Below are 13793 nucleotides of genomic sequence, written 5' to 3' on the forward strand. Positions count from 1 at the left end.
TGTATAACAGGTTAAAGCTGAGCTACTATTTTTGGGGGGCTTCTGAGTTTTTGAAGCAGTTATCACTCAGATTTCCACTGACATTTGAAATATGTTCTTGAAATTGAATTTACAGTTTTGAAAAGAGAAGATCAGACATTCAGAACTAACCTCCATCTCCCTCTCTCCACCCAATTCAACATCCTCATTAAGGCATTAAGACGTGTCACATGCTTATGATGTGACGTCTGCAAAGCAGAGCAAGAAAGGCAATTATCTAAACAGTTTAAGGCAGCGCACATTAACCAAAATGCTTTAAATCCTTGGCCTTGATGTTTCCAATCAGAAACAAAGTGGGCATAGATCTCTGTACGTTAATGTACCAGACCTCACAGTCCTGCTCTCTGCAGACAGCACCACTCCTACATTTATCTTGAAGTCTTTATGGTCCAGCTGCCACTCTGGAGAGATGACAGGAGATCAAACCCATAGCTATCACCTCCTCTTCTCTGCAACTCCCTTTCCTGTGTACTCCTACTCCCTGGTCTGCTGCACCTCTTTGCCCTGGAGCAAAAGGGGACCAGCCCCTCTTCATTCCAAATATCGTCTTCTCTAAATTTTCTTAAGTGTTACCCAACCAAATAAGATTTCCTTTACAATCACAGTGGTCTCTGTATAGCACAAACATGACATCATTTCTCCGTTTATGCTTTTTGGTATAGAGAACACATTTAGAGGGTAAACGTCATCACTGACTGAATACCACCCCTCAACACAAAAAGCATTTGCTGTACGTTTGATTGTCAGCTTCCTCCATTCATTTATAATGTAATTACCTGTGTAATTGCTTGACAATAACATAAAGAATAAGAATCAGAAAATGGATTAGAGGCAGAAACATGTTCCATTTATCCACTTTAGGCTATCTCGAACTCCAGATGACAACAAGAAAAAAATTTTTGGCATGCAGCTTCCTACTTTTTGCAAATTCTGGGCTTATGAATTTGTTGTCCATCTTGTTTTCAGAAAGGAAAAAATATTGCCAAGAAATACTGAATGGATGATTTTCAAAAATTATTTCAGGAGTACATGCAATCTATTAATGTCACTACCTTGTATGTTTGACAGTATAACATAATTTTCTGTAGTCTCCTTACCTCAACATCAATACTCTCATTCTTCTGAAATTCTTGAATTGAGAGATTATCAGGAGGTGTACTAAAAATAAACATACTACATTATACTTTTAAATTCACAAAATGTGTCAGGAGATAAATATGGGGGGAAATGCATTACATTTAAAGAAAAGTTATTACATGCATCAAGTTTGCACTGTATATGGTAATGATTAACAGTTTTGAATAAAATATTTTATGAATAATGATGCAGAAAATGGTTTGAAAGAAAAAAGTATAGTTAATAAGATTTAAGAGTTAAAACTGATGGACTGGATTAAGGACTTGCAATACCAACACCATCATTTTTCATACCTGTATAAATAATCTCCTTTGTCTTATATATTCAGAAGTTGCAATATCTGCTTAGCTTAATGCGTGAAGGTAATGTAAGGGATCACAGTTTATTATTTTTTACTTTTTCCCTGATTTTCTCATAATCTTCCCAAGATTATGAGAGATTTTTGATTTTCAGCATTACATTTGAAAAAATTAATTTTATATCATTTTCCTTCTACATTAAATACTTTTCTCATTCATGAGACAATACTTTGTCTCTCTTTTTTGAGAACTCAATGTGATACATTTGTTCTCATTCTTAATTAATTTTATAAAGAGAGAATCCCATTTTACAAACAATGATTTTGAAGATTTCATAACTTTTTGTCATTTATCCACTACATACAGAAATTTATTCACAGATAACATGTCCAGAAGTTCTTCAACCATGAAATTTACCCACTGCTTTACAAGAGGTCACCTTATCTGCTTGTAACTTTGGAAATCTTACATTATTTGATTGGAAATTTTATGCCAACTATCAGTGACACAGTTTTCTTCCAGTGAAGTTCTGTCTCATCCACTGAGTCATTCCTTGTACTTACTGGACCATCTGTTAAGTTGATCCAACTCTCCAGCCTATAAGAAAACTAACCATTTTTTCCTTTGCTCAATTATGCTTCTGCCAAGTTAGTGAGCTGAGTTCCTCAGGAGGAGAGAAAGAGAGGGGCCTCCTCTTTCGATAACAATCAACTACTTCATTGCTTCAGCTCAGGTGTTTTAATTTGGATCACACACTGGCTTTAAAGTGAATCTTTCAGTCATCTCCATTTACCAAACCTTGGCTCGCATCTGGTCTCAGAGAGCACAGAACTGGATACCTTTTTGATGAAACTAAACCAAAAGATGTACTCCAAGCTCTAGCAGATGTTCACACCACAGGAAGCCAGACTACAGCTACTCTGAAACAAAACTCCTAAATGAGCATTCCCTGGATGGCAGGTCCTCACCAGGAACTGTTTTACTCTACAGATCCGCTCCTGCTGCACGATACTGTTTTTGCTAATCGAGATGCAGTACTTAATGTATGATTTCTGCCCCCAAATAAGAGTTTGAAAGCAGGAAACCAAGTGTCAGGTTTGGGGGGGGGGGGGGGGGACATGGGTGGTGGAAATCAAAGAAGGTATTTCACTCAATGGACAGTTAAACTCTGGAATTCCTAGTTTATGATCCCACATCATGGGATTAGATGCTAAAATGTACACAGATTCAAAATGCAGTTGGCCAAATTATAAAAATAAAAATCTGTTATGAGCCGCTGGCAGCCTCTGGTATAGGAAGTTTCCAAGCTGCATAAATTGGGAGGTTGGAAGAGTATTACAAGAAAACATCACTACATAGTCACCTGGCACACCTCCTCTGGTATCCACTAATCTATCAGAAACGACATATAATAAGTCTAGATACCTATCTGTTCTGACCTAGTTAGGCTTTCCTGTTTTCCTGACATAAAGCAGAAGCCAGAATCCTAATGCCCATGTTCCTTTGAAATTTAAAGACAATTGTGAAACCCCTTGAAAATTGTAGGTTCTACTTCTCCGTCATGTCTTGCATAAACACTAGTTTGTATAGAAGATAATACAGTATTCTATCAGAACTAATGTAATAACTAGTAACATTAACAATAAAGATCTGAGACAAGGGTCTATAAAAGGTCAATATGATTCCAAATAGTAAATTCTCTTCCTTCTCCCTCAATTTTATGTTTATCTTTTTAAAACAACTACATATAAAATCTCCAAGCTAAGCAACAGCTTGGAAATTCTACCACTTGAAAGGAATGGATAGAAATAGTAGAAATAAGATTGCCTGTGGTACTTCGACTTACTGCTGTTGTGTATATTTGTGTGTGTTATGATGCATCTTAAATTAAATGAAGCTTTATTTTTTCCAGAGAAACCATCTGATTAAGTACACAGGACGGTCACTCCTAGGAGGGAAGGGAAATTATCTAGTCAGTCTGCCACATTCCCTGCCTGATTTATGGCAGAATAGGCAGATGCAAGGACAACAGAGTTCTGGACTGAACAAAGAACGAAGCTGTTTTGTAAGCAGCGGAGTCAGTGAAGCATGGTAGTGGCAGGCAAACCAGCATCCCTTGGCTTGTTTCCAAACTCCCTCCCCCAAACCCCAGCTTTTCCCCCACCTTCACACTCCCCACCAGGCAACAGCCCACTTGTGCAGCAGTAGTTCAGAAGCAGGTACGTGCTGACTGGCAAGGCAGCTGCCAAATATACGATGGTGGACCTGTGCCAGCCTTTTCTTCACAGGGGGTAGTAGTCTGGGGCTGCCTTCTCTATCTCACTGCCAATTTTCATGAAAGGTTTGAGAACTTTGGTGTCTTCTAAATCCGGTTAGTTTGGCTAACATTTTTTCCCCCAGTGTTCCTATATGATGCTGACCACGTCAATTCAGAGATTTTTCCAAGAGAGTTCTTTTCATCTTCTGGATGCTCAGCATGAGCATGAGACACCTGGAGTTCAGTCTGCACAGCTACAGCTAACATTCTGACAATCGTGACAGTATGCACCAATGTTCCCCCTTGAAAACAAAGATATCTCCCTACCTCAAAGGGATGTTCTGTAAATAACTTCACCTCTGTCTGTGAAACATTCAAGTGCTATGTGTATGACTAGACACAGAAAAAAGCCAAAAAGAAGAAAACAAAATGCTATATTTAATACTGGTTTGGATGTTAGGCAGTCAGCCAGTTTGGGCCTGTATGCCGAAAATGAAGAAAATACCAAGAGGCTGTTCAGTCAGTACCTTGTGTAACATATAAACAATAAAGAAGGTGACTATGCAAATCCTTTAAATAGTCATAGAAACTATTATGATGCATGCATATAAGACATGGTAAATTACATGGCAAACTTGCATTCTGACATTTCCTAAGTTAAGAATGCCTGACTTTCTGAGCTCAGGTTTACTTCAAAGTGGTTTTATGACCTATCTGTCTGGTCATCCATATTTGATCTGCCATATATGACTTACCAGTCCAGTCATCCATGTTTCGTCTGCTATATATGCTACAGATTATGCTAAACTCTTGTTCGTGTAGCAAGTTTCTCCCAAGTAAATAGATTTTTGTAAGGTGTCAATATGAAACACCAATCTAGGAGCCAAAAACTTTCCTTGTTTGATGCAATACAGCCGAACTGTACCAGAACGATCAAGAGCCAGTGAACACAAGAGGCAGTGCCACGCACACTGCCGCTCTGTTCAGCCTTTCCTATGTGTGGAGCTTCCAGCCACCGCCCACGCTGCCTAGGGAAGGGAAGGCTTTAAAGCATAACAACTAAGAGCTAACAGGCACCGTGAGACCTGCCATGCATAGCAGCACCCTGTTCTCAAGCATCTTTCTGGAAAGTATTGATTTAATTCCCCCATGTGAGCACAGACTTCTGCTCTAATAAATTATATACATACACATTAGTTGAATTTTATTTTATATAATGGCTTGACATGTTTCTGTGAAACCCTCTGGGAAGGAAGTATGATATGAAATAATAAGCAGACCAGTCTTTTACTAGAAGACAATTTTGCGAAAATTAAGTTATGTGAAATGTATTAATTTTAAAATGTCATTTTGGTTTATAATAAAAATCAAGATCATTGAGCCTCCTCAGATGTAGCTTGCTAGAAAAAAATAATAATAAAGCTGAAGCTTGTTGCTTGGAAGTTGTTAATTCTCTGACAGTAACATTCCACTTTATTTACCTCAGCTCTTTTTGCTATATTTTAAATTTCTTGATGCACAAAGCTGCAGAGATTATTTCTGCTGTGCTATGTACATTTCAAACATCAGTAAATACCTCCTCTCATTCAGCACCATACCTGCCTTGACAGCCTACTCCAGTCCAAAAGACAACGGCAAGGCCATGCAGACGAGGTTCACTATTTTAGAGGTCCACAGGTTTTTAAGGGCTTTTATTCGCAGAGGCCTTTTGGTTAACCAATGCCAATTCAGTTTCACTAGTGGTAGCAAAATTCTTCTAATCGAAGAATTATGAGCTAAGTTAGACCAAAAAAGTGTTTTAAAATGTCGGTTAAAAACTGAAAATGCCAGTGAAAGAAACAGCTGTATCTACTCTAGGAAAATTTTTGCTTCCTCAGCCAGGTGGGGACTTGGAGGATACAAAACCGAAAAAATTTACATTGGGATATTTTAATGCACAATGTTAAAGGGAAAACTAGCCAAATGTGTTACATACCACTGACAGAAGACTGACTGAAATAAGATATTTTTAAGTTTTAAAAAGATGTAAACATTTCATAATTATAACTATACCAGCAGTGCCAAGTCAGCTCTGAAGAATAAGGGTTTGAAGGTCAGATAAAAAAGGAAGATGTTTACCTAGCTTTGAATAAAGCCTGGACAGATAACAGCATGGAATATGTATGAACCTTAAATAGTGGAAAAAATGGAATATGAAAAGGTGTACAGGAGTAAAGGAGGAAAAGTAAGTTCCTTTCTGACAAACAACATTTCAGTTTCCTTGAAGCAGAGAGATCAGAAAACAATTAGATAGTGGTAACATGAAAAAGTTAATTTTCAGTTCTAACTGTATTCAGTTTTTCATTACAAGAGGTAGGAACAACTAGACATGCTGTATAATGGTAAAAATCCAGATAATGCAGTAATGCTATTAAGTCTTTGTCTCACTGATAGTCTCCCAGGATGTCTCTGAATTGCATTTTCCAAATTCTTTGAGCCTTTTCAATCCATGCTGGTCTTAAGCAGAGTGGCCAGATTTGTGCACTTCTGTACCTGACTTAATAAACCCTGTTGGACCAAAGCTCGTATTGCATGACATATTTGCAAGTTCGAAAGCCATCAAGAGATGACTGAATCACCATAAATGACAGTCAGCACTACAGTCAACAGAGTAACTAAAACTAAGTCAAATTTACAAGTCACAAATCTGACTAAGAGCATAGGGAGCGCTTCTCATCTGTGCCTTAGCTAACTGATTTTGGCAATACAGACAAAAATCGAGTACACACTCAAAGGTTTAAAAAGCACAACTCGTTAATATAAATACATCAGGGGATACATTGAACAACAGTCTTTGTATCACCTAGCTGACTTAAAAGAAAGGACCACCATAGTCTTTAGAATGTATTTTGCCACTGCCTTTTCCTATAATTTAAAGGTTGACATGTACTTCAGTTCAACAGATAAATTTTAGCTATTAGTTACTTTCAAAACAGTAGTTAAATTCTCCCAAATTATTCTTAAACAAGACACCACTATGCTTAACATATGATTTCTATTAGAACCATAACCAAGAAAAAAAAAAATTGAAAGAACAAAAAGTAAAATTGAAAATTCTGAATTCAATTTACTTTGAAACAGAACAACTACAGATGTAAGACACTGACTATACTGTAATTACAACCAGCTCCAAGACACAATAATTTAGAAATTTCCAAAACAAAAGGGACATTATCCTATTTGCCAAGGCGAGTTTCACAGCGCCTTGCACAGAAGTGCAGAAGGAAATAAGAAGAGAATTACCTCAACGTGGGCAACTTCCACAGCTATCTCTAGAACACTCCTGTCATCCCAGTGAGAGGGGCGAACTTCAGGAGCATTGTGGGGATGAGGAGGAGGATGAAGAAAACGAGAAATGACTGCTATTGCTAATTGTCCTGGCATAAGGCAGGCGTACTCCCTTCTTTAACTCCTACTAGCACCACGTGGCTCAGGCTGACAGAGGGCACAGAAAGGCTACCCAGTAACAGAAGGCAAAAGGCTACAAAGAGATATAGGCTCTAACTATAAGGAAGAGGAGCACGCACTTGGGAAGACAAAGTGCTATTTAACAGTTAGAAAAAGATGGATATTAGGAAAAAAAAAAAAAAGAAAGACTTAATAGCCATACAACAGACAACTAAACAGGCAAAAAAGCATCTACTAGTAAATACCCTGGAAGGAGTAAAAATAGTGTTCTGTAACAGCAGAAGCCTAGATAACCAGGAAGTTATCCAGCTGTACACATACGGGTCTATAAACCACCAGTCTACCATTAATATTTTACATTCTTTAGAACCATAATGCTTCTAAGTGAGAAAGCAGAAACGTTTTATACAACTTTTGTGAGAAATTCTTTAATTCTGATGAAATGCTGACCCTTAAAACTCACCTTGTAGGTAAAACTATAGAATATACTCTGGCCTTCAAAAAGGCAAAAACAGAATCTTAAGTGAAGACAGACAAGATTCAGGGCATCATAAATATTCACAGAAACACTGTTTTTCCTTTATCTCCAGAGAATATTCTCCTATGCAGAAGAGCTGGTAAAAGCTGTTAAAATTAACACCAGCAAAGATTGTTTTCAGTAAGCAACATGTTAAGATGGAATTTCTGTGGTTGGACCAACTTTCAAGAAAAATATAAAGCACTCAGTGTAAACTAAGAAAAACAGACAACATATTTGGCCAAAAAGGTCAGGCAGATGGCAGCAGATTATCTTGAAATACTTTTAAGAACCATGATAATCCTACTTCCCTGGATTTTTGAGTAGTTAATACCCCAAATTGTAGCAGTGCCAGTCTGGGTCAATTAAAAACATGCAATATGGATATGTTTCATTTGTTTTGCAGATATTTAGGAATAATTCATTTATAGCAAATAGTAGTACCTGTTCACAAAGTAACATTTAAATGAACATACGTTCTTCTACTGTAATCTCAGAAATCTTCATTGTAATACTCTAAACCCAATAATGATATTGATTGTAGGCTGTTAGCTGATTTGCTTATCTCAGAATGGAAGCAGCGCTAGTAACAGCAGCCAAAACCAAAAAATTACTGCAAAGATTATTTTAAATTAAAGAAATAGCATCAAAACAAAAATCTGGATGATTAATTTGTCTTTTGCATAGTCTTGATGAACTCTTTAAAGTTCCTCCTACTTAATAATACTTCTTTGACGTATATACAAAGAGAAAAGACAGTTTTTTCACTGAATTACCCTATTACCCTATTAACTAAATTTCAAATCTACTCATATTACAATATTTTCAATAATGGATGTATCTCTAAAATTAAGTTTCATTTTCAGTTATGTTTTTGGGCAAGCTGCTATTTAACCATTGTTAGTAAATACAGCTGTGTTTGGTTGTTGAATTTTTGTGTGTTTGAAAAGTGTATACACACCCACCTACACAGCCTATTATTTTTAGGTACAGAATTGCCCTACTGTTTTCTATTAAAAAGAGAGAGATTAATTTGTTACTGAAATCAACAATCACACACACAGAGGAAAGGAGGATGTAAGGGAATTTGATTTTTCGTACTCCACATCCTTCTTTAATTTGAGGCACAATTAGATAAACTATTCCTGAAAGGTTTTCATCCAAAGGTGTTCATAGAAACTTACAACAGAAATTCCGCATCTGTCCTAAGCAATCTTCTATAATACCTAACCTTCCTTACAATAAAAGTTTTTCTTAATGCCTACCCCAGGTAGTCTTTGCTGTACTGAAATTCATTTTTCGCTCGTCCTCAAGGGACAGTGAAAATTGCTCTAGAGCAACCTTTTACCCTATTCTATAGACTTACCATGTCTTCCTAAAGATATATTCTTTAGGCTGAACAGACACTCATAGGCCAGATTGATCATTATTATTGTTCTCTTCTGGGCTTTCTCAAAAGGCCTGCATCTACAGAACTCAATTCTTGAGAGATTATGCATGTACCTATATAGCCATCCGTCTAATTATAAATTCAAATATTCAGCTATCTTTTTTTCACAAAATATTAAAAATAAAGCATAGTTATTTATAACTTTCAGTCAGTTTACCTTGGGTAGAAATACAAATGCAAGATAACTACAGGTTTCTAAGTGAATAGCAATATTAACCAAAAATAAATAAATAAATCAGAACACCTAGTAGGTGGAAAATTTCAAGAACTCCTCAAGACAAATACATATAGTTGATGGTGCTCACCTTAACTGAAAAAAAAAAAAAAAAAAAATGTTGTTGTTCTCTTCAAATTGGAAGAAAAGAAAAGTGAGTACACATTAATAATTCTTTGTCAAATCTACAGTAAACATTCTTGGGAGTCCATGCAGAATTCCATGGGCTGATTAGAAAGCTTAGGCCTTTACTCAGAGCTCAGTTGAGCTATTTCTTGCCATGACATTTTACCTTTTCAATGAACTTTTCTGAAGTAGAGAAAGTGGTTACCTTTTTTCCTTCATTCATTAAAATCACTTCCAGAAATCAAAAATCCCAGAGATAAGGCCATTTTTACTGAACTCTACCAGCATATTGTTCTGTTTCTTTACTAAACAAATTACTTAAGAATATTTGCCAGTTAAAAAAAAAAAGAGAAAGAAAGAAAGAAGAGGAATTTGTATTTACCTTTTAGTGAATAAAAAATCTTCAAAAGTATTGGCTAGCTCTGGCCACATACTGTCAAATTTTCCAGAAGATGCATGCTGCCTTGCAACTGGTAGTCCAATAGAAAGAACTTTGAGAAGAGAGGACACTGCTAGTTTCCATGTGCTTTCAGAAGGACAAGAATATTTCAAACTAAGAGGTATTCTCAGCGTCTGCAAAAAGAAAGTTCAAACAAGATTTATAGTTGCTCAGAGAAATATAAGAATAAGACAGACCTCTGCAGAAGATCTCAGTAGATATTTTCATAGATGACAGTACATATCCCTATCTTTCCTCTTTTTAAAATAATTGTAAAGAATATTTATTGCATGCTATCTGGCTAAAGCACAGATCTGTTACCAAGCACAAGGTTAGGAGCTGGAGTTGATTCATTACTACATTGGAGATTACCTGATAATTTTCTTTTTCTATATTACCATCTATCATTTCTGCTAACCAGCCAGCCAAACAGGCTGTCATAGCATCTAACAGATTGCAGGCAGTTCATTAGCATGAGTATATTCTGGAGAGTTTAGTGCTGTTCCTAGAAAGTTATACCAAGTGCTTCCAAAATAAAAAAAGTCCCACTGAAATTAACTTTTTGTAAAATGCAAAAGTTGAACTGTATGCATCACTGTAAGACATTTGGTCATTACTGAATATAAAAACAGATGAAGTTTACAAGTAAAAAGAATTAGTGAAATTCCAGACATTAAGTCTGCAGTATAACTTAAATGTACAGCAGATAAAAACACAAGAAAACTTAAAAATCTGTTAGACAGCTTTAATATCTATAGAAGAAACTCATTAATGATAAAACATTTAGCACACATACTGTTTGCACTGTATTTACTCCTTTTAATATTGTTAGTCAAACAACAATTAATTAACTAGGAGCTGATACCAAGTTATCTTGGAAATCTCATTCTTAATTTACATTTCAAATATATTTTGACTACATTCTGGTTTTACATACATGTCTCTAATGTGTTTAAGGAGATCTCTGATTTAAGGAAAGCAAAGGGAGAACTCACTGTCAAGAGTGAGGCAATTGAAAATAATTTTGGGAATGGGGGGTTGTGAGAGCTAGGAATTAATCCTAGAGAAAAACAGAATATTTTTCTTCTGATACTATTGTTCGGAGGGGTCAAATCTTATTCCAATGTCAACATGGGCTTTAGAGAAATGGATAATCATTTTAAAAGTGTTTTCATCTACTGCAGTGGAATACATTAATATCAACTTTCTGAACTTTACAGAGAAGTGGCATTTATATCAGTTTCAACCTATTCCATTAAAACAAAAGTGGAAAGCAACTGTATTGAAATACAAAAATTCAATTCACAATAGATTATAAATAATACCACATAATTATTTTGAACATATTAGTGTTTTTAAATTTAGGTACAGGAACTACCTGAAGCCAGCCAAAAGTCATCACACACAAACCAAGGTCCCACATATATGTATATATATTTTTTTTAAACAAACATTTGTTACTACTTTGATTATTTGCCAAAATCATTTCCTAAAATGGAAACAAGGTCAAAAGAGGTTAACAGCTTGGTGATTTCCCCTTAAAAGCCCACTTGTGTGACCATAAAATTCTGTAGCTACATTAATCACACACAAGGGCATTAAGTGCACATCAAAACTAACAGATAGAACACAGCTCACAAGTACATGCCGCAGTAGATAGCTGATTTTGAGAAGTCCGAGTCTAGTCTTCAATGCCATATATAAAGGGTCAAACTAAGAGGCCTGCTTTTCGGATGCAGGTGCATAGTAATTTTTGACTTTGAAAGTCTTATTTTGTGGACTAACATATCTTTTAAATTTTGTCTTAACTTTGAAATACTGGTGCTGACATTATTGTATCATCCAGCTAAAGAACAAAATATACAGCCTAATCAATAACAGCATCAAAAGAAATTACCCCCTGCCCAACTTCATAAAAAAATCCATTTGATTATTAAAGCTTTAAACTTCACTGAAAGCATTCATTAACATTATCCCAGAATAAAACTCAAAGGTTTCAAAAATAAATTCATTAATTCATAGCATAAGCATGACACAAACTTTTACCTTAATAATGTTCTGAAGAACTTTCTCATTTACCACAGCTTTATGGCAAGCAGTCTTTTGATACAAGTCTACAACAACTTCCAACGATCTCTCAGCAAACGGTACGTAATTCAATGCTACCCATTCCGCCTAGGAAAAAGAACAGTAAATTAATGACCTGTTTATGAAAACATACTAGTTAAGGAATAAAAAATGTTTATTTTGCATTGAACTCTCCGTTTAATGCATGCAAGGTTTGCTAAGAATATGGTCCAAGCAACAAAATTACAAACACAATGTAGTCTGACTTTGACAATGTACTCTACAATAAAGTAAAGCACATTTAAGTAAGAGAAATGTTGCAATCTATGCAAGACAACTACATTAGGACAATCTTTAAGGAAATTTAACTCACCGGTGCAAATAGTTGTATCTAGTGTGATTCCATTGTGTTGCAGGACAAACAGAATAAGAAGAATTAATACATACATAACAGTTACCTCTTAGATTACACTGAATCAGACTGTCATGCTTAGTGAACAGCAGAGTACACAGATTTAAAGAACTACTGAATATGTTCCACTTCTCTACAGCATGTGCAATACAAAAATTGGAAGCTTGAAGGAATTTTCTCCATTCAAAATTATCGTGTCTTTATTAAATTTGTTACCAAATACAGGACAAGTTACTTTAGATGAATTCATTGGACAAATTCAGACACATTCACTATGTCTGGTGTTCATGCAAGACTTTTCCTATAGGGAAGAATACAAAGTATAAAGGAAAAGAAGAACTCAAAGGGAACAAAAGAGGATAAGAAAAGCATGTAAAAAAAAAAAACCCTAAAAAACTAATAAATTAACTCATTATGCAACACACACAGCAAAGTTTTTACAGATGGAATAAATGCATCTTGCTAAACAACCTCTATCTGAAGCTGAATTGTTCATCAGCCAAATGAAACAAATGAGATTTCTAATAAATTACCTGATTATACTTTGCATTTGCAATATGTTTGGTTTCCAGCTGTCCATACTGTGGGGGCTTACAGGAAAATTCTACAAATGCCAATAGCTGGTCAAAGATTGCAGGATACATTATCTGCATATTTTCTGAGCCCACGCATATAGCCTATACCAAAACAAAAAACAGAGAAGCTTAATACGTATCTTGAGCTTCACTATTCAAGAATCTGCCTCAATACTAGGACCTTCTAAAAATTCTAGAAATTGTAGAAATTCCCAGTATCACAAAAAGGAGTATGTTATAAAAAACACAGATTATCAGTCTCTTAGCTGCCTTTGTTAACAATGAAATCTACTGTTTTTTAGCTCACGATTGATTTTGCTATGCTAACATAATTCTAAAGCTGTAACAACACAATCAATATGAAAATAAACTGACTGTATAAATGCAAGATGAGTACTGTCATGCAGAAACTGGACTATGCAAGAGTCATGCTCTCTAAAACACAGTGTATAGTTTTAACAGTTTAAGGAAAATGAGTTTTATTTTATTAAACCAAATTATGTTGCAAGATACCTAGCCATATAGTTTAGCAAATACAGCTATCTCATTTGGTCTAATAGAAGGTATCTTTTCCTTACAAACTCTGCTATAACATGACAGCAGAATATGAGTCTTTTATAAGTCTTGTCTGTTGATCTCAGCCACATCTTCTTTAAGTTCTACTTCAAGGAATATTTAAATCTCAGAAGTAATTCATACAAGGTTTTTGTAAGTAGTCAAAATTTTATTTTACAGAAGGAAACATAAATCAAATGAGAATGATATGGTTTTAGCATAATTGAAACTCATAATCTTGCTTTAAAATGGAAAACAT

General features: G+C 35.4%; 1 protein-coding gene across 5 annotated transcripts in view; it reads right to left on the reverse strand.

The window, feature by feature from the left end:
• MON2 (MON2 homolog, regulator of endosome-to-Golgi trafficking) overlaps positions 1–13793 on the reverse strand; it is an 83790-nt gene that overhangs the window by 9639 nt on the left and 60358 nt on the right. For 4 of the 5 annotated variants that reach the window (XM_067314199.1, XM_067314192.1, XM_067314218.1 and 1 more), the window contains 5 exons: positions 12938–13081; positions 12366–12383; positions 11972–12100; positions 9869–10059; positions 1137–1197 (listed from right to left, as the gene is read on the reverse strand). In XM_067314199.1, the coding sequence (XP_067170300.1) occupies positions 1137–1197; positions 9869–10059; positions 11972–12100; positions 12366–12383; positions 12938–13081 (543 nt within the window). The remainder of the gene's footprint in view (positions 1–1136; positions 1198–9868; positions 10060–11971; positions 12101–12365; positions 12384–12937; positions 13082–13793) is intronic. The other variant, XM_067314209.1, reaches the window with a different exon arrangement.

Source organism: Apteryx mantelli, chromosome 1 (genome assembly GCF_036417845.1).
Source record: "Apteryx mantelli isolate bAptMan1 chromosome 1, bAptMan1.hap1, whole genome shotgun sequence".
Lineage (NCBI taxonomy): Eukaryota > Metazoa > Chordata > Aves > Apterygiformes > Apterygidae > Apteryx > Apteryx mantelli.